General features: G+C 42.1%; 1 protein-coding gene across 2 annotated transcripts; it reads right to left on the bottom strand.

Moving 5' to 3' along the window:
* Positions 1–1,176: 1,176 nt before the first annotated feature.
* Positions 1,177–18,383, bottom strand: LOC149279213 (very-long-chain enoyl-CoA reductase-like). 2 transcript variants are annotated; one of them, XM_089501418.1, is made up of 13 exons: positions 18,369–18,383; positions 13,577–13,627; positions 12,310–12,361; positions 7,906–7,950; positions 7,118–7,221; positions 6,303–6,418; positions 5,810–5,915; positions 5,125–5,197; positions 4,662–4,705; positions 4,166–4,223; positions 3,973–4,061; positions 2,249–2,294; positions 1,177–1,304 (listed from the first exon to the last, which is right to left on the bottom strand). In XM_089501418.1, the coding sequence occupies exons 1-13, from the start codon at positions 18,381–18,383 to the stop codon at positions 1,177–1,179; spliced, it is 927 nt and encodes a 308-aa protein (XP_089357544.1). The 2 variants fall into 2 exon arrangements, with proteins under 2 accessions (XP_089357544.1, XP_089357543.1); XM_089501417.1 differs by lacking the exon at positions 18,369–18,383 and having other exon boundaries at positions 13,577–13,750.
* Between the last annotated feature and the right edge of the window lie 232 nt (positions 18,384–18,615).

The following is an 18,615-nucleotide window of genomic DNA, read 5'->3' on the forward strand; positions in this document are numbered from 1 at the left end:
GGGTGTCGGTGTGGTAGAGCCTGTCCTTGTGTGTGTGTCCGGGTGTCAGTGTGTGCATTGTACTTACTGTAGTAATACATTGATTTAATGTTAACAAGGTATTGTGTTATTTACACTTATTTCAATCTGCATATCTTATTACAAAGGATTAATCATTATTCCCGCTGGTTTCATAGTCCTTCCACCTTAAGAGAGAACCTCTTACATAAACATACCGCAGACCACTTTGCACCATAAACTGCGAGCATTTTTTTTAAAATTATTATTAACAATGTATCTGGGATGAGGTATTAATTGGATGATGCATTGCTATAACAGATGTGGTGTTAAGATGAAGAATAAAATGGAACTTTTTTATCTAAAAATGTTTGCAGTAGAAAATGTTTGATCCTATTATGTGTAATGTATTTAATTTATTAGGGCCTTTTAACAATTTTGCTTTCTGACATTTTAATACCAATAATGTGATAAAGATTTTATAGTTTATAGTGTATGGCAAATAGTGTGACTCGGGTATGTATAAGGGGTGCGTGTGGGTACAAGAGCTCGACCGCAAGATAAACCATATGGGGCTGGTCTCCAAATGTTTCCAAGGCTGCTTTTCATTACTAGTCCGGTCCTTTATACACATACTTGATCAAAGGACAATGCTGTCGTTTGGGGAGGACCCACCGTCAAATGAGCAGACCCACTACTGTTCTGATGTTTTATTAACATGGGTAAGGATTGGCCGTTTTTGGAAGCTTTGGTCAAGGCTCATGCAGAATTTCCAGCAGTTCAGACTGCTGCCCCTAACAAGCGGACACGGAAGGCAGAGTACCTGTTATGAACAATGACTCTCCACAACGTAATATTTGTAACACTGACATATAAAAGCTCAGTATACGTTTAAGACTATGAAGCCACACTGCCCCTTTTTTAATTATGACGCAGCCATGCGCATTGTTACCTGTTATGCATGTCTTTCCACAGATAATGTTAGGGTCACATAGAAGGGACACAAGCTTAATAAGATATGTTTATTCTATGTACGGACCAACAGGGCTGCAGGATGAAGGCCAGTGCAGTAGTTCAGATGTCAGTGCATACATGTAGCAGGTCATGGGTAAAATACAGTATTAGAGGGAACCTAGGCAGTTCATTGGGTTAAAGAGTTTACAAGGGAGAGGTCAGAGGTCACAGGATAAAAGGAACTATGGGTGAGCGAAGGGGAGGGTAGTCTTTGAACTCCTTTAGGTAACTACGATGTTTTCCTTTGGCCCAAATGGTCATTTGAATGAATCCAACCAGGGTGAAGAGGGCAACTGAAAGACAAAGAGTTAAAAATATTACAGGATATCAGCTACACAAAATATGGAAAGTCAAATTGTGTATGGGGCAACACATGCTCCTAAAAGTGTTTTATGTGATTTAGTGGACAGTAGTTTTTCTAGAGCCAATATCAGGTAATAAATAAGGAGCAGAAGTGGTCCCCAGGAGCATTTGCTAGTTGTTCCTTCCCCAATAGCAGCATTCCACCTGTCTCTAATTGATAGTCCTTGGTTAAGTAATTTGTTTCCCTCTTACCCTTGCCATTTGTCACAGACCTTGATAACTTTTTTGGTAAAACATGTTTTCCCCCAATAAAGCTATTCTGCCCCTCCTTAACCACACCTGGTTACTCGCTGAACATCGTTTTTAATATTTTAGCTGCTTGGTACACATTGATCCACTAAAATGCTGACAACCCAACGGGTTCAACCTGGCTTTGTGAGAGATACAGACCAATGTCCACACGGATGTGTCATTAATGTCGAAAAAGGGCTATAACTTGCAGGGGAGTCGAATGGGGTTTAAAAATAATGTAGTACCCCATTCATCGCCATGGTAGGCAATACAGCCATGTTAGGATCACATTGGACTCAGGATTATATAAGACTGAGGTGATTCAGGCAAAGAAATATAGGACCATATACTGAGTGAACCCCTAATTATTTATACCCAAAACAGGCATTTTTAAATGGCATTTTCTTCCTCACAATTTAGCTCAATACCTTTATTTAGAGACCAAACTTTTGGTCAAGATTGTTCATACAATCAGATACATACGAACTGATAAAGAATGGGGATGGGTTTTATGCCCAGTGGAAAACGCCAATGCTTTTCTATTCATCGGACGCTTTCCGGAACAAAAATAATAAAACACTAATAAAAACACCTAGCTGCACGTCACTCTGGTTTAGCCTGGAGGAAGGAAGAAGAGACTCACCTGGGACACACTGGGTCATGATCGCAAAACCAATCCATGAGCCAACCTGAGAAAGAGAGAAGCCAAGTTATTACAGACTCCAAAATGTGCCTTAAATAGTATTACATTAATGTAATATTGTATAGAAAGTAATCGGACTCTTCCTCTACTCTGAAACCTCACATGTAAGCGAATTCCTCACTCACTAGCCAAGAGCTCCATATTTTATTGATCTGAGGTGTGAGCCACGGAATGGGACATGTTCTCCACGATCCTGTGAGTCTTTAGAATATTTAGATATCAGACACTGTGGGGAGGTAACAGATTCCTATTGCCAACAGAAAGTCTTCGACCAACTTCCTTCCATCATGGAAGGTTTTAAAAGTTTGGCCATTTGTATAACTTTGAGCCTTCCTGCCCAACACTTTGAGGGGAACCCATTAATCATATGTGGCAATCACAGAAGTTTCAGGTACCGTCTACATACTATTTTCTTCTGTAACTCAATATGGTTTGTGCATCAGGAAACCCCTCTCATTCCTCCGCCTCAAAACTCCCGCTTTCATTGCCTCATATGAGGGAGCTTGATAGCCATGGAGTGACCTAGTTTGCACTAGATGGCGAGTTTGTAAAAACCACATTCACCCATGATGGGGAGCCATCTTATGTATGAAATTTGACAGTTACAGAGAATTTTTTTGGAACAAACATGGCATTCTTAGAAACTCAGGATTTGCCTCTGACTTTTTTAAATGTGCGCATAACGTAGAGAAGCTTGGGCAGGGCTCTCATACTAAGTGCAGCAATTTTGCCCAATTATGATAATTCAAAGTGCGTCCAGCTAAATATGTCCTCCCTTTTTTGTTTCCAGGTTGTTTCAAAGCTCAGCGAGTTAAGCATGCGGAGTGTTCTAGGCAATCTGATACCTCAATACGTTGGGAAATCATGTTTTTTATTTAGTCTTCTGTTCACTGCTAACATTCAGATCGAAAGCCTGGGATTTACACATATTTACATTACGATATAGGACACCATCACATTTTGCCTAAAGAGGGCCAGTAGTGATGGGGAAAGAAAAATTTGGTGAAGCAAAAGTATCATCTGCAAACAAGCCTAAGGTTTAACTTCCCATCTTTAACTGGGAAGCTTGAAATCCCAGGATTAGCAAAAGGTTCAAACACTAAAGTGGTGTTTCCTGTTTTAAAACTTCTGTACTTAATACTGCTTTCAGACAGCTGCATATTGGTTCTTATCCTGGTATCTCAGCACAATCGAATAGATAAGACACACCATGACAAGTAGACATTCATTAGTCAAACACGGCTTCAATAGTATTGCCAAAAAGAATCAACTTTTGTGCAGGGAAAGTCCCATGACTGACAACTATGACCTTATTATCTACAAAAAGAAAGTTTATTGGAACAAACTTAAATAAAGTCATAGTTTCTTCAATGCTAATCTATATCACTGTATTATATGCTTAAAAATAATCCATTATATTATAATCCATTTAAATCACACTTTCTTGAATGTAAACCATTTGTGTGATTGCCTTAGTAGAGTTATTAGACAGAAGCTGAAATTGTTACTTTCCTGCCGGTAGGATACTATGGTCACGCAGAGCATCGACTGCCAAAAGTGGAAGGTAGATATACACTAGATCCCCCCATTATTATTTAGTACCCCACCATAAAGAGAGTGGCTTGCAAAGTAGGTCCATCTTCTCCCCCCCATGTAAAAGGTACCTCGTATGTGTAGTTAGGGCAGGACACCAGCAGGAACAGCCATGTGAAAGGATTTCGGGTTGGGAACGGTATCTTCCGTGTTTTTGAGCCTGAGAGAGAGCAAGGAGGATCAGACAGAATTAATGGTTTTAGGATACGGAAGAAAGCATCAAGAACATGCATCGATTACAATGTGAGTAACACTAACACTCACCAGCAGGTCGTAGGTTCCTCAGGGCGATGTGAATAGAGAAATTACCCAATTGACAGAACTATTAAAAAAAAAAAAAATAGAAATTATGGGGTTTGTGATACTAGTTACGTATATGACTGCTTAATCAGTGCCTTTTAGCTGGTGCAGAATACCAATTCGCTCTTTGGACAATGGGCTGACAAATGTTTGCAACATAAGAGCCTTGGAAGAATATGCTGGATTGCTATACATTTTTTAATTACCATCAACAAAGTTTTTAGGGGTTTTCTGTTAGCGATCAAATAACATATTCAAAGCTTCCTGGCTCCTTGCGTTTGTCAGACCATGGCTTAGATAGGCAAATCAAGGCGTTGATAACATTGTGTCCGAGAAAGAGCACGGCTGCTGATGTCCAGTGCGTGTGTGCGACACACAAGCTGGAATTCATCAAAAACACCAGATATTGGCGACAACACATGTCAAAAAAAGAGGAACGCATATACAGTGCCTTTCTTACCAGGAAAATAATGAGCGCCAACTTCACTTGCTCATCTCCAAACACTGCCAGAGACATTAAACACCAAAGTTATTATTAGTTTTGTGATAAGCATGCAACAGCCTACCTGGTGCCTAACTGCCTTAGAAAAATCAAGAGCCAGGCCCTTCACCATCCACATTGTATCATGAGCCCTTGTGCTGTCCATGTTGATGCGCCTCTACAGGACAGACATGGCTAGGGTCCACTTTATGTAGTAAAGTGTTGATCTATACAACACGTGTTGATCTATACATTCTGTTAGCCAACTTTTAAACATCTCCAAACGTCTCTGCGGGGCAGAAGCTTTCCGGTTTGATTATTTTATGTCTAAACTACAAAGTAGGCAGTTGTGTATAGGCTACCATATGTAGAAAAACCTCTGTATGGCAGACGGCAGCGTATAAGATATTTTCATCGACAACGTGTAATCCCATGTACTCACTTGGAGGCGTATAGAGAGGGTGATTTATGTAGTAGGCCATCCAGGCAGCAAAGCCCCAGTAATACATACAGTTCTGCAAAACAAACTGATTTCAGCATGGGCATTGCGGCAACGCTCTTGCATGTTCAGTAATAATGAATAAAACAGACTAGAGAACGCGAGAGTTACTTATGGCACCAAAAAATGCATTTTCTATAAAAAAAAGAAAGAAAAACCAGACTGGCTCCATTCATCCCTAGTGTAAGCATTGAAGATCACCATACTGTATACCATTCAACCGGCTATGCTGGTAGTTGTTTAATCCCCCAAATCCATCATAGACTTAAATTTTAGTGTCCCTTTCAAAAAAAAACTAATTTAAGATGTCCACTACGGACCTTTGTTCCGGTTAAATTCATATTGATGTCCATTGTGCATTCATATGCATACTTCACGCTCAGTAGCTCTCATCAGGGGGTGCAGTTGTGGAGGAGTCAAAATTCTAATTTTATCTAATAACTAAAGAATGCCTGAATTAAAGCGCATGCAGTAAAATACATTAGTGGAAAATGTACTCCACCATGCATTAAAAAATAAATTGGGGTCTAGAGCTTAATTCACAGAAACGGTATGTTTGATTTTTTTTTTCTATATTAAATTGCTATATTATAAATAAATTATTAAATCAAATCCGTGGCGCCATTACCTTGAAGATGTTCCTCAGTGGCATCGTACCATGAGAGAAGCGATGGACAAATAGTGTTTCCAGAAGACGTTTAACGTAATGAAATGAGTGACATATACACGCCAGGCTGCAATGAGATATAAGACTCTTAAGATGTAGATTATAGAGGGAATAACCTAGAAAACAGGGAGGACAAATACTGACAGCCTGCAGTATACCATCTCTTCCAAGTTGTGGATGCAGACACAGGACAATAATTCTGGGCACTTTAGCCGCGATACATTTGCTTGTTAAAAGAAATCTCTTGTATCGTATCAGGTCGAAATGTTTCAGGTACCAAGGGAAAAGCTAAAAATCGAATTATACCGACTCATAATTACAATTCTACAGTTTTACCACTACGTGGCAGTACACACGGGCACACATTACCCATATATATGATACATACATGATGCAACCTGATGGACATACACAAAACATTTTAGGACAAGCTAGATAGCTAGATAACACTTACTGTACGACCGTGTGTCGGCTTGCAATGAAGTCATATTTGGGGCCGTAAATAAAAGGAACTCTAAAGTAGAACAGCAGGTAAATGATCAGGGGTCCGGCGTACTCTGTGAGAAATACCTGCATGGACACAAGGAGTGAGGGGGGTACGGAGCGTTACTATAGAGACAGGTTACATAGCTGCACCCAGACATCGCATAGTGATGCATAGCAAAGCCCAAGATCTATACACAGTGTCCAACGATGGTATATAAAGCAATGCCTCAATTTAAGTTATCATTAAGAGATTTTAGACAGGTGTCTGCATTTACTCGTGCATGTTATGTGTATACAGTGTAACTAGAAAGTGTCTGGATTTATTTCATGATTTGTCAAAAAAAACGTTTCATTTGGCCATTGGGCGAACATAGGTTTTTAGTGACTTGTGGGTTTATATCGTAATAATTTGAGGTTCTCAGGTGTTGCATATAAAAGCATTTCTCATAATGGATCAAGGAAAGCCCTCCCCTAGAGGGCATATCAGCTGACAATCGCTCCAGCACTTCTCTTTCTTATTAAACTGCCCTCCTGTGCTTTGCTAAAACCCTTTGGATGTTTAAACATTTCTATGACATCTCCCCTCTCTCTCTCTCTTCTTCCATCCAAGCTATACATTGAGATCACCGAGTCCTCAGACTATGGTGATCCTGCAAATTATTCATCATCTGACAGCGAGGTCTGTATTGTTATGTTCCACGCACACTCTGTCAGCCAGCAAGACTGATATGGTTACATTGTGCGCACGCTGACAGCCGGCAATGTCTATATGAGTTCACTCACGGTGACCCAGCTGATCTGGGCTCCCAGGTCTCGGAAGTATAGAGTTGCTGTTGTCCCCACGGGCAGATTCTGCAGAATGTCCTCGTCCTTCAGTGAGCGGCCCTCTGTGACATACAGCAACAGGTTACATTAGAACAGAGCACACACTGTTAGAAGCATGTAAACAAATGATCCAAAACTTATGTTATTTAACCCTGCATGGCCGCACACATAATCAGGACAGCGCTGGGGATGACTAAGCAGCCCACGTCAGTGTGCGGCCATGCATTACCACCCGGGGGCCACACAATGGAGCACCCAGTCAGCAGTCCAATTGGCTACTGGCCCACCAGGCATTTGCCAGTGTGAGAGATGGCCAGTCCAAGGTCACACACATATACATCCATACACACACGTTCAATTTTGTGGGTCACTAAGAAATGTGTTTTTGAAAGAAAAGCAAATTTTGCACATTAAATTAACATGAAATGGATGAGAAATCCAGCATGGACGGGGTTAATGTTATAAATGACTATTGTAGCTGGAATATCTTCATAGGTGTACAGAAGCCCTTTTATCACTCCCATCACTCCTGTGTTCCAATGGCACTTATTAACAAAGATAGAAATGTCCTTGTTCTCCCCCACGAAAGAAGCTAAGTGACCCCAAACCTTTGAAACCTACAAATTAAGACACCGGGCCCATTTTTTGTAAGTCACGGCCACCCACCTGATATAATGTGAAAGCATCGATAGTTTGAAGAAGAAAAACAAAACAAAACAAAAAAAAAACACTTTTGTATTACTTACTGGGGTCCAGACGCAGGGATTGACGGGCAGGGTACCACTCTGGGTCTAAAAAGTAGGGAAAAAACGACAATGAGAGCAGCGTTACTAGAGAAAATATATGGTTTATGGGCTGAATTGGCAGATAAGACCCATTCAGCCCATCTAATATGCCCATTTTCCTTAACCCCTTCAGGACCGGGATTTTTAAGCTAGGGTGTCGCTAAAGGACCGGAGCCGTTTTTGTGTTTTTGCCATGTCTTTCTTCAACTGTAATTTCTCTCTTATCAATTGGTGCACCCACACAAATCATATATTGTTTTTTTCAGCACAAGTAGGGCTTTCATTTGAAACCATAGTAAGCTGGGTAGTACATTGTTTTGTTTGAAAAAAACTGGAAAAAGTGGGGAAAAAATGAAAAAAAACGCATTTTTTTACAGTTTTGTATACATACAAATTGTACACACATTAAACCAATGGGAAAAAATTATCCCAAATATATTCATTAACTTGTCCTGATTTGGAAACCACCCAACATGGCCAGGATTTTTATCTATTTTGACCAGTATAGGGCAAATATTGCAAGGCATGCATCACGTTTTTGAAATGTAATTTTTTTCAAATTTGGCATGGTAGTCTAATAACTGCAATAGTTGTCACAAATACTGATTATCCCCCCAAAATTATATGTTTATGAAAAGTAGATAAGTCAAGGTGTACAACTAGGGTCATTTTGACACTTTTCAAACAGGGATTTTATCGCCAATTGCTGCCAAATTTTGAGGTATTTTTATATTTTTGGGGTTTTTTTTGCATATGTTGCAATGTTGCTTTAGATTTTATATTATATTTTGTATAGAATATGTGCAACTGCAGAACAAAACACCAAATTGTGTTCACCAACATCCCCCGGTTCCAACAAGGCCTCACATGCATGGTTCATGCATTTTTTGAGGAAGCTATGAGGGCAAAACTGGAACATGCGCATTTTCGTTTTCACATTTGGAATTTTCAGAAATTGGTTTCCTGGGCCCATATCCCATTTGGGACATTTTGGAAGCCCCCTGCTGTAAATTACCCCATAAAAGTATATATTTATGAACAGTAGACAAGTCAAGGTGTTCAACTAGGGTAGTTTTGACAGTTTTCAGCTAGCCTTTTCTTCACTGATGTCTGCCAAAGTTCACGGAAAATTTATTTTATTGCGTTTTTAACAAATACATTTCAATGTTGCAATTTATTTCTTGCACAGCATATGTGCAACAGTGGAAGAAAGCACCACATTTTGTTCACCAACACCCCCCGGTTCCAACACGGCCTCACATGCATGGTTCATGCATTTTTTGAGGAAGCCATGAGGCCATAACTGGAACATGCGCAAGTTTTCAGAAATTGGTTTCCTGGGCCCATATCCCATTTGGGACATTTTGGAAGCCCCCCCACTGTAAATTACCCCATAAAAGTATATATTTATGAACAGTAGACGAGTCAAGGTGTTCAACTAGGGTAGTTTTGACAGTTTTCAGCCAGCCATTTCTTCACTGATGTCTGCCAAACTTCACAGGGAAATTATTTTATTGCGTTTTTAACGCATACATTTCAATGTTGCAATTTATTTCTTGCACAGCCAGTGGCGTCTCCAGCTTTCATATTTAGGGGGGGCACATGGGGGGCCAGGAACCAAAGTATGGGGGCCAATTATAAAACGGTACATATACACTATATATATATATATATATATACACACATATACACACACACGTTAGGCAGTTATTTCTCATTCTTTAATATTAGCCCCTGCTGATGACAATATATAGAAATATTACACCCTGCTTCTGATATATATTAATATTAACCCCTGCTGCGGATATATATTGATATTAGCCCCTGCTGCGGATATATACTTATATTATACCCTGCTGCCGATATACATAAAAATTATACCCTGCTGCCGATATATATTAATATTTGACCCTGCTACCAGTATATATTAATATTAGCCCCTACTGCCAATATATATTATTAGTCCCTGCAGCCAATATATATATAAACTTAGCCCCTGCAGCCAATATATATTAATATTAGCCCCTGCTGCCGATATATATATAAATACTAGACCCTGCTGCCAATATGAATATAAATACTAGACCCTGCTGCCAATTAATATTAATATTAGCCCCTGCTGCCAATATATGTTAATATCTCCCTCTCCCTCCCAAACTATCCTAACTACCCCCTCTCCCTCCCAATCTATCCTAACTACCCCCTCTCCCTCCCAATCTATCCTATCTACCCCCTCTCTCCCTCCCAATGTATCCCTATCTACCTCTTCTCACTTCCTATCTACCTCTTTTCACTCTCTAACCCCCTCCTAACTTTCTACCCTCCTCCCCCCCCTTTGAAGTTCACTTACCTTGGGCTTGTAGAAGTCCAGCGGCGGGATCGCGAGGTCTCTGTCTTCCTGGTTCTGCCGCAGTGTGCGCGGCTTCATTGCTGAGCGCCGGATATGACATCATATACCGGCGCTCGGCTTGAAATGCCGGCACTGCGACCAAGGCAGAGGCCTCGCGGTCGCGGAAAAGAGTGAGAGGCGCCGAACGGTCGCTGAGAACTTATTCCTCAGCGACCGCTCGGCGCCTCTCTCTCTCTCCTCCGGATCTATTAAAAAAAAAAAAAAAAAGACGGCGTTTCAATTGGGGGGGCACAGCATGATTTAGGGGGGGCCATGGCCCCCTCTGGGCCCCCCCTGCCGACGCCACTGTGCACAGCATATGTGTAACACTGGAAAAAAAACACCACATTTTGTTCACCAACACCCCCCGGTTCCAACAAGGCCTCACATGCATGGTTCATGTATTTTTTGAGGAAGCTATGAGGGCAAAACTGGAACATGTGCATTTACATTTTTTTAAATATTTTTTTTCATCAGATTACTTGTAAGTGACAGGTTTAGGCCGCTGACATCAATCAGGGAGACCGATCAATAATCAGCGACTTAAAATGTCACCGACAAGTGATCAGGTAATAATTATGATTTTTTCATTTATTAATAATTTGTGTTTTTTCATAATTACCCTAGATGACCCCTCTCTCTTTGTAGAGCAGGGTCATCCGTGGGCTGCCATAATGATCCGATCACTCCTATTGGCCAGGAGTGATCTGATCAGCCCAGCATTTGACCTGGAAGCACCCTGGACTTTCAGGTCAGTGCTGTTATTTTTTTTTTATTATTATTATTATTTTATTAATTTTTTTTAATTTATTTATTTTTTAAAAAAAAAAATTAATTATTATTATTTTTTACATTATTTTTTTTAACTCTTTCAATGCTGATGCTCCATTGAAGCACAGCATTGATTGATATTTAGTCCCCACAAGCTTGTGGGGACTAATATTAACCCCTGCAATGCTGCGATGGGGGTCATACACAATCGCAGCATTGAAGGGGTTAATTGAGGAAGAGGGGGGTAGGGGTTAACTGAGGAAGGGTGGGGGTGGGGGAGGTCTGGTCTCCACACTCATGTGGAGACCAAAGAACCCTGTCTCCCTGTCCCTGAAGCTGCCTCTGGCAGCTGGGACACAATCTCCAATAGACTGGAGATTGTAGGGGAGGAGTCTCTCTGATCAGTCCTACAGGACTGATCAGAGGACTTCTGGGGGCTCGTTTTTGCTGTTGCTGGTCTGACCACCAGCAGCAGAACCCCCTAAAAAACGGGAATTAACCCCTTCAATGCCGCGATCGCGGCATTGAAGGGGTTAAAGCTGCACTGACGCTCTCATGGAGCGATCAGGCAGCAGGGGGGTGTTGGATCAGGTCCCCACACTTGTGTGGGGACCCATTCAATACCCCCCCACCCTTCCCTGAAGCTGCCTGTGGCAGCTGAAACCGCGATTGCAGATTTTTCTGCAATCGCAGTTTCTGCCTAGAGAATCACTCCGTGGGAGTGATCGTGGGCTTGGGGGCGGGCTTAGACAGGCTGTGCTGTCTGCCCAGGACTCCTGGGCAGACAGCAGCAGCGCCCCCACGATCACCGTGATTGTGGTGATGTGGGGGCGTTTTTTGGAGGAGACGTACCTGGTACGTCCCGGTCTACCGGTGAGTGTTAACCAGGAAGTACCAGGTACGTCCCGGTACTGAAGGGGTTAATCAGCCCTTGGTCCCATCTTATGCCTATTCCTTGTATCTGATGTCGCATTTAGTAACAAAGAAGTAAAATTCAATAGAGTAGGTGAAACGTTGCCTTTTAAAAATGATACCAATGTTTTAATTGTAAATTCACAATGGCTCGTTAAGCTCTCTGGCTTCCAAAGCATGTGTTGAGACGTCACGCTACGGACACGGCTAATGTTCAGCGATGTTAACAGCTCCTAATCATCCCGCGAGGTCCCGGCCCTCGAGGATTAGAAGTACCTCGTTTAAATACCTACGGAATTTGGTGAACATGTTCTTTATCTCAGCAATGGTGGAATGCGGCTCCACCTGAAAACCAAGGAAAAGAGCAGACTGTATAATATCCAACGCACGTCTAAATATACGGTAATATACAAAATAGAATATCCGGAAGCTTTTTTTTTTTTTATTGAATCAGATAAATGATATAAAAATCAAAGAAATTCTACTAAAATAAAAGTAAAAGAAAAAAGCTTAACACGTGAAATTCTAAAGTAATTGGTATAAAAATAAAAAATACTAAAAAGTATGCTTACCTTTCTATCAATACATAATAAAAAGATAAGCATATACATTATATAATACATATAAGTATCCTTTTTTTTATTTGTTTTTTATTTGTTATAAAAACGGGTCGCAACAATAAGAATAAACCATTTTAGCCGGGGGAGAAATCTAACGGATATGAAATGTAATATTTTTAGTATATACATTTTTACTCTATTTGAATACATATATCGTGCTAAGGATATGACATTACGTTCGCCAATATATTTTGTTGAAACTGAAAACAAGTTTTAGTTTTAATCACACAAAAAAAAATAAAAAAAAATATTTATGCACGTATGTACAAAATTTACACAACCCAATGTTTATGTCATAGCATACAGAGTAATTATGGACCTCGATAAGGCCTTCTTTATCCTATAGAAATGCGACCATCATACCTGGGAACTCTCAGGGTTTTGTCCCAATCTCAGGGTGAAGGGGCAGATTTTCAGGGTCACTTAGAAATGACTCCTTTGTATTCTACACTGCTTTGATCATATCTAAAACTCCCAGTATGTTATGGTTGATATCCCTGCTTCAATGCAGGTGACTCAATTAAGATCTCTAAAAGTCAAGGTTTCCATGAGGGCCACTATTAAAGCCATTACGGTAAACATTTGACAAGTCACAACATAGATTCTTCACAATTGGCTAGGGTTAATATTTAAAAGGTCTCGCTGCTAGCTCATTCACAAAGTTCCCAGGTATGGTGACCATCCATCAGTTGACAGACGACAACCCATCCCAAGCAAAGCCAACAGATGCCGTAGTTGTTGTTCCAACAGCTAGTGTTGGATGACCAGTGGCTTCATGTAAGACAGTACTTTGGCCTCTGTCCTTCTGTAGCCACTGTTCCCTACGCTGGCGATTGCCCCATCCGTGGCCAATATCCGAACCCCTCCCCATTCCCTCTTACGTGGCCTTTTAATGGCCCCCACCCCATTATTCTATTTCCCGTTATAAGAGGGTCCTTACCTTGTCCAGGAAACATAGCTTTTCCCGTGTCTTGGCATCCAGGATCTCCACCTCAAAATAAACAGTGGCACGTTTAGTTCTCTTTACAGGTTTGCTTTGCGTACGCTTGGAGGCCGTGTCTGAGGGGGTTTTCGGGGGCTCTCGCATCACCGAAATCACAGAGTTCATATCCATGACCGCGAGTTTGGTTTACGTATCTGTGCCAAAACTTAAAACTTTTCCCTCCTCTGGACTGCCTAACAACTTCTCCCCAATGTCTGTCCGGGAGCGTCTGAAAAGCCTCTAGACGTCTCTTGCTTTCTTGCCAGAACGTTAAACGTGCGTTATATCCAATGTACTTGCTTTCTTGCAGACTTACTGCAATATCAGCATTCTTTCTGCTCGCTTGCTCTGTCAACACCTTCCTCTCTAAACAACCTGCGACAAGCAAAATGCATTCCTTGCGGTCTATCCGAGAGGCAGCCCACTCTTTCTCCGCTTTCCACTGATAAGTACCTCTATCTACCAAGCCTTTCTATTCAGATACGAGCGTTTCTACCAAGTCACTTTCAGTATCTTGACGTGAACTACACTTTCTTTGTCCCAACTGGAGTTCTCTTTGAAACCAAGTCTCTCACCCCCTACGATCTCCCTGTCTCCCCCTAGTCAAAGACTAACCCTCCGGTACTGTGTTCCCCCCAGTCTCTAGCCGTCCGTTCCCCCCTCTTTCTCGTTATTCCTTGGTCCCCAGATGTAATATGAAGCAGGTCTCTATATTTATCACTCGCTAGTCTCTTTCACATCTGCTCCCAGTTCCCGAGACTGCCACCCACAGAGAAGAGACCCTACACATTAAGACCCCCCCCCCTTCACAGAGCTTCTAAAGTGCTGGGGCCAGCACAGTTACCTACTTTGACCCCCTCAACCTATCCTTCCATCGTAAACCTACAGATAGATACTAAACAGACACTGAAAGCCTAACCCCCTGTACAGCGACCCCAATTAAATAATATATCTGTGTAAAATATTAGGTATTCTATTCATTTTAGAAGAATCAACGCCCTCTGTGCCGGCCTTTATCTTTTTCCAACCCCTTTGCCTATAAATAATATCAGTATGTGTCATCCCAATCTCCTCGTACATTTCTTCTCCTGCCATCGCACTCTCAGGATGTCTCTCTACACCTCCATAGCCGTCTCGTGGTATTCATTGATATCAGCAAATATCTGGGCTCAGTCCCAGCACTCTAAATATAGAGCGCTCCCCCACAGCACCTCCCCCTACACATCGTAGGCAAGACACCCCAGCGACCGGGAAGAGCGTGTGCCCTGTGCATGAGACATCGGCGAAAAAAAGAGACATCCGGAGATTGAGGCAGCCCCGCAGGTGTCCTGAACCAGAGACGGTGAGTATGCTCGGATCTCAGCAGAGGTAAAGCTCACCCGCCTCGGGCTCGCTGCATTGTTATTACCGGAGAGTAACTGGCCCAAACAACACATCAGAGAGGAGTGGATTATCACCCCTTACACCGTCCAGCAGAGTGGCGCCCCCTAGTGTCAGCTTTAACAGCTCAGTTTAAAGATGTTCTCCAAGTGGATGGTAAAAGGCGCTTTTTTTACCGAAAGAGACAAATATGAATTCCAAGCCCGGGCTGCTCTGCCAGCAACCGAAGATGCCTTACACAGCAGCGACACAACAAGGGGTTAACAACACTCCAGAATAACCTGCTACTGAATCAAATGCCGAGGGTGCCCAACAGCAGGATGGAAGCGGACACACCGAGGGGCCACATCACACAGTAAGTACTAATAGGGATATAGTGACCAGACAGAATCTGTCTATAGCACATGTATTCGGGGAGATTATAAATCTGCACCATACTATCTGCTAGGTGAATTACTTGTACATCGTTGTCTGCGTATCGGTTTGACCCCCAAACAGCCCTATATGAATAAATGTAGTGTATCGGTTCGGCTTAGTCTGTCAATTCTGGTTTTGTCATAATTATATATATTTATTATTCTTTATTTATTTTATTATTATTTATATTAAAAAAAAACTAATTTTCAATATAAAGTTTTATTTATATATATATATATATATATATATATATATATATATATATTAATAGGACTTCTGTAATTAATGTTGGTATGTAATAGTGTGAATGAGACAATCTGGGTTTCAGAAACGTCACTGATGTATTATACCGGCATCTGGTGCCCCCTCCTTGCAGGCAGCGCAGCCAGGTGTACCGCATGTGTGAATGGGGATAGAGTCCCCAAAGATTTCCATCCTTGAAGCAAAGGTCAAGATTTAACAGCATCGGCCCCTATCTGGCATAATAACATGCTAGGCTGCATGCCATCGGACAGCAGAGACGATCTGTAACATGTAAGGCTGCAAAGAAACATCCTGCAGGGTAGGCAGGAGTTCACAGATTTAACTTAAAGTACAAGTCATTTAAAATAAATAAATAAATAGCTGCTAGTTTATACTCATTTTAAAAGATTTTAGCCTGAATCCAGAGACACATGATGCCAGTGCCTCCCCTACCCAATATCTGTCAATTGCCCAAAGATAATGGAAAAGGAGATTTAAAATAATCAAGTTATGGTGGGTAAAGGTGATGGAAACCCTTCCATTTAAATTTAAGGGGTAGTAGAAGTATTATTAAACACTCATCTACAGACACCAGACAGCTGCCCATGAGTGGTGATCTGGCTATTGTTAATTGTTAGCCTTATTTGCCTGCGCCTACCCAGAATCCCTTGTGGTTGTGGCAGCACCGTGAGATTTCTGAGGGAAAAACAAGCCTTCTGGCTTGTCCGGTGTCTGTAGATGAGTGTTTAACCCCTTAAGGACAATGGGCGGTCCCTAAACCCATTGAAAACAATGCATTTTGAGCCTGTACATGTACAGGCTTTGTCATTAAGGGGTTAATAATACTTCTACTAATTATACACACACACACACAAGTATAAATGCTTATTGAGCAGGGCCCTCCTCACCTGTTTCAGTACATAATCTTGTTATGCAGCACAGCGCTGCAGAATCCGATGACGCTATATAAAACTGTATTATATATGCATTTGTTGTAAGTACCATAAAAAAAGGTTTTACTAGTAAATATTAATTCATGTAAACTATTTGTTCATATTTAATAAAATCTATGATTAAGAGAAATATTTAGTTTTTATTTGCCAATAAACGGGGATAGAAGGCATATCATGGGGCGGAGTGGCATATAGGGGGTTAAAAGGCATTTCTGGAGGCACCCTGCCTCCAGAAAAGCCTTATCCCCACCCCCCACCCCCCCGATTTACCAGTGTTTCTGACTCTAGTGTCTAGTGGGGGCAGCGGGTGGAGGCCAGCGTTAGTTCTGGCGGGCCTTCTATGACTGGGCACCGGAAGGTCATGTGACGCCAGTGCTCCGTCATAGAAGCCCCGGCAGAAGTGCCAGCAGTAGCGAGGATTGTCTGCGTCCATCGAGCGGATGTTCGCCAGCTGCCAGAGAGAATTCCCTGGGGAATTCTCCTCTCTGGCAGCCGGAAAAAGGTCTGCGCGATGGGCTAGACAACCGGCGCTGCCCGTGCTTTAGCCGGCGCTCGGTGATAGACGCCCGGCAGCAGCTGAGTTTACCAGACAGGAGGATCCAGGTCCCCTGCAGCGCTGCAGGGGATCTGGATCTTAGTCAGACCTCATTTGAGATCTGATTAGAAGACGACCTCGATTATAAGACGAGGGGTATTTCATATTGAGGGCTTCTGCAGAATCCTCCACGCATTTGTGGTTTGCACCACAAACACTTAAAAGGTCTTTTCAGCTACCTTAAGGTGCATTTGGAGTGTCCCTTTAAGTCATTATAGGAAGTTAAGAATAGTACCAACTAGGTCTATAAGTAGAAGGCGTGAGGCTTCCGGTCCTTATGTTACCAGCACTTAATCATGTTGGGGATGCAACGAACTAATCTAAAGGGTAAGTGACAGGTTCCCTCATAATGCATTGCTGCTTGATAGAATATCTCCATCTAAAAAAAACGTGCATTGGGAGGGACAGTCTCTTCTCGGTACCCAAGTTTTCCTCCTCCGGTGTCCCTGTCTCCTGGGAGATCAGGATATTTAATGCGAAAACCGGGTGTTGCTAGGATACGTATAGAAACGACAAGAAACGGGACACATTGAATTGTGTAAATATAATAGGTTTTGCCTGCTCATCTTGGTTACCGGAGCACATGTCAATCAAAGTGTCCCTCTCTGGCCTTCTGAAACCATGGCATTATGGAGCAGTGCAGAGGCCTGGCACAAAGTACTCGCTGCTCCTCTTATCTTAGGACTTTACACTCTGAAGGCAAGCGTTGTTACAATTTATACACAAGTATCGTTTTAATACAGGTTCAACAAAACGCCTCCTTCTTACATAAAGTCTACAACCCGTACTTGAGTTCGCGCTACACTGCAAGATTATTCTGGAAGAAACGGACGAGCAGTTACTCCACCATGAAAAGTATGAGTGTCTCTTTCCACACGTGTCACCGTCACTCTGTAACTCACACTTTGGCACTGCCTCTCACACTGTCATTAACAAGTATTCATGTCACTCTTTCAGGTTTCCTTATGTCTACTGGCCACAATGAAGACTTCGCTTTTAGCTAGCTTGTCCCACCGAAGCACCCGTAGAGTGGAAGCCTTCACGTTCCACACTATGCTTTCAGGACTGAGCAGATTACGGCATCTGACAAAGGGGGTCTCTGTATTTGCAGCTCTTCATCTGATGTTTTGTATTGACCACCTGGGTGGGCGCTTCCTCTTACCTCATAATGCTTCATGGTTCCGCCGAGCGTTGATAAAGCGCAGTAACCCACCGGTGCTTCAGCTAGGGGCGGGGCACGCCACTGGCTTAGTGGAGAGGATACCCCGTAACCAATCAAAACTACCGTATTAGCGTTGTAGGGCGGTGCTATGCGCAGTCTAACCAATCAATGTGCGAATTTCGTTAGAGCGGCGCCGTACATAGTTACGGATAAACGATGGAGGACGTAAATTAAATGATTGACAACC

Source organism: Sceloporus occidentalis, unplaced genomic scaffold (assembly GCF_023333645.1).
Source record: "Sceloporus occidentalis isolate IW3139 unplaced genomic scaffold, rSceOcc1.0.p SCAF_174, whole genome shotgun sequence".
Classification (NCBI taxonomy): domain Eukaryota; kingdom Metazoa; phylum Chordata; class Lepidosauria; order Squamata; family Phrynosomatidae; genus Sceloporus; species Sceloporus occidentalis.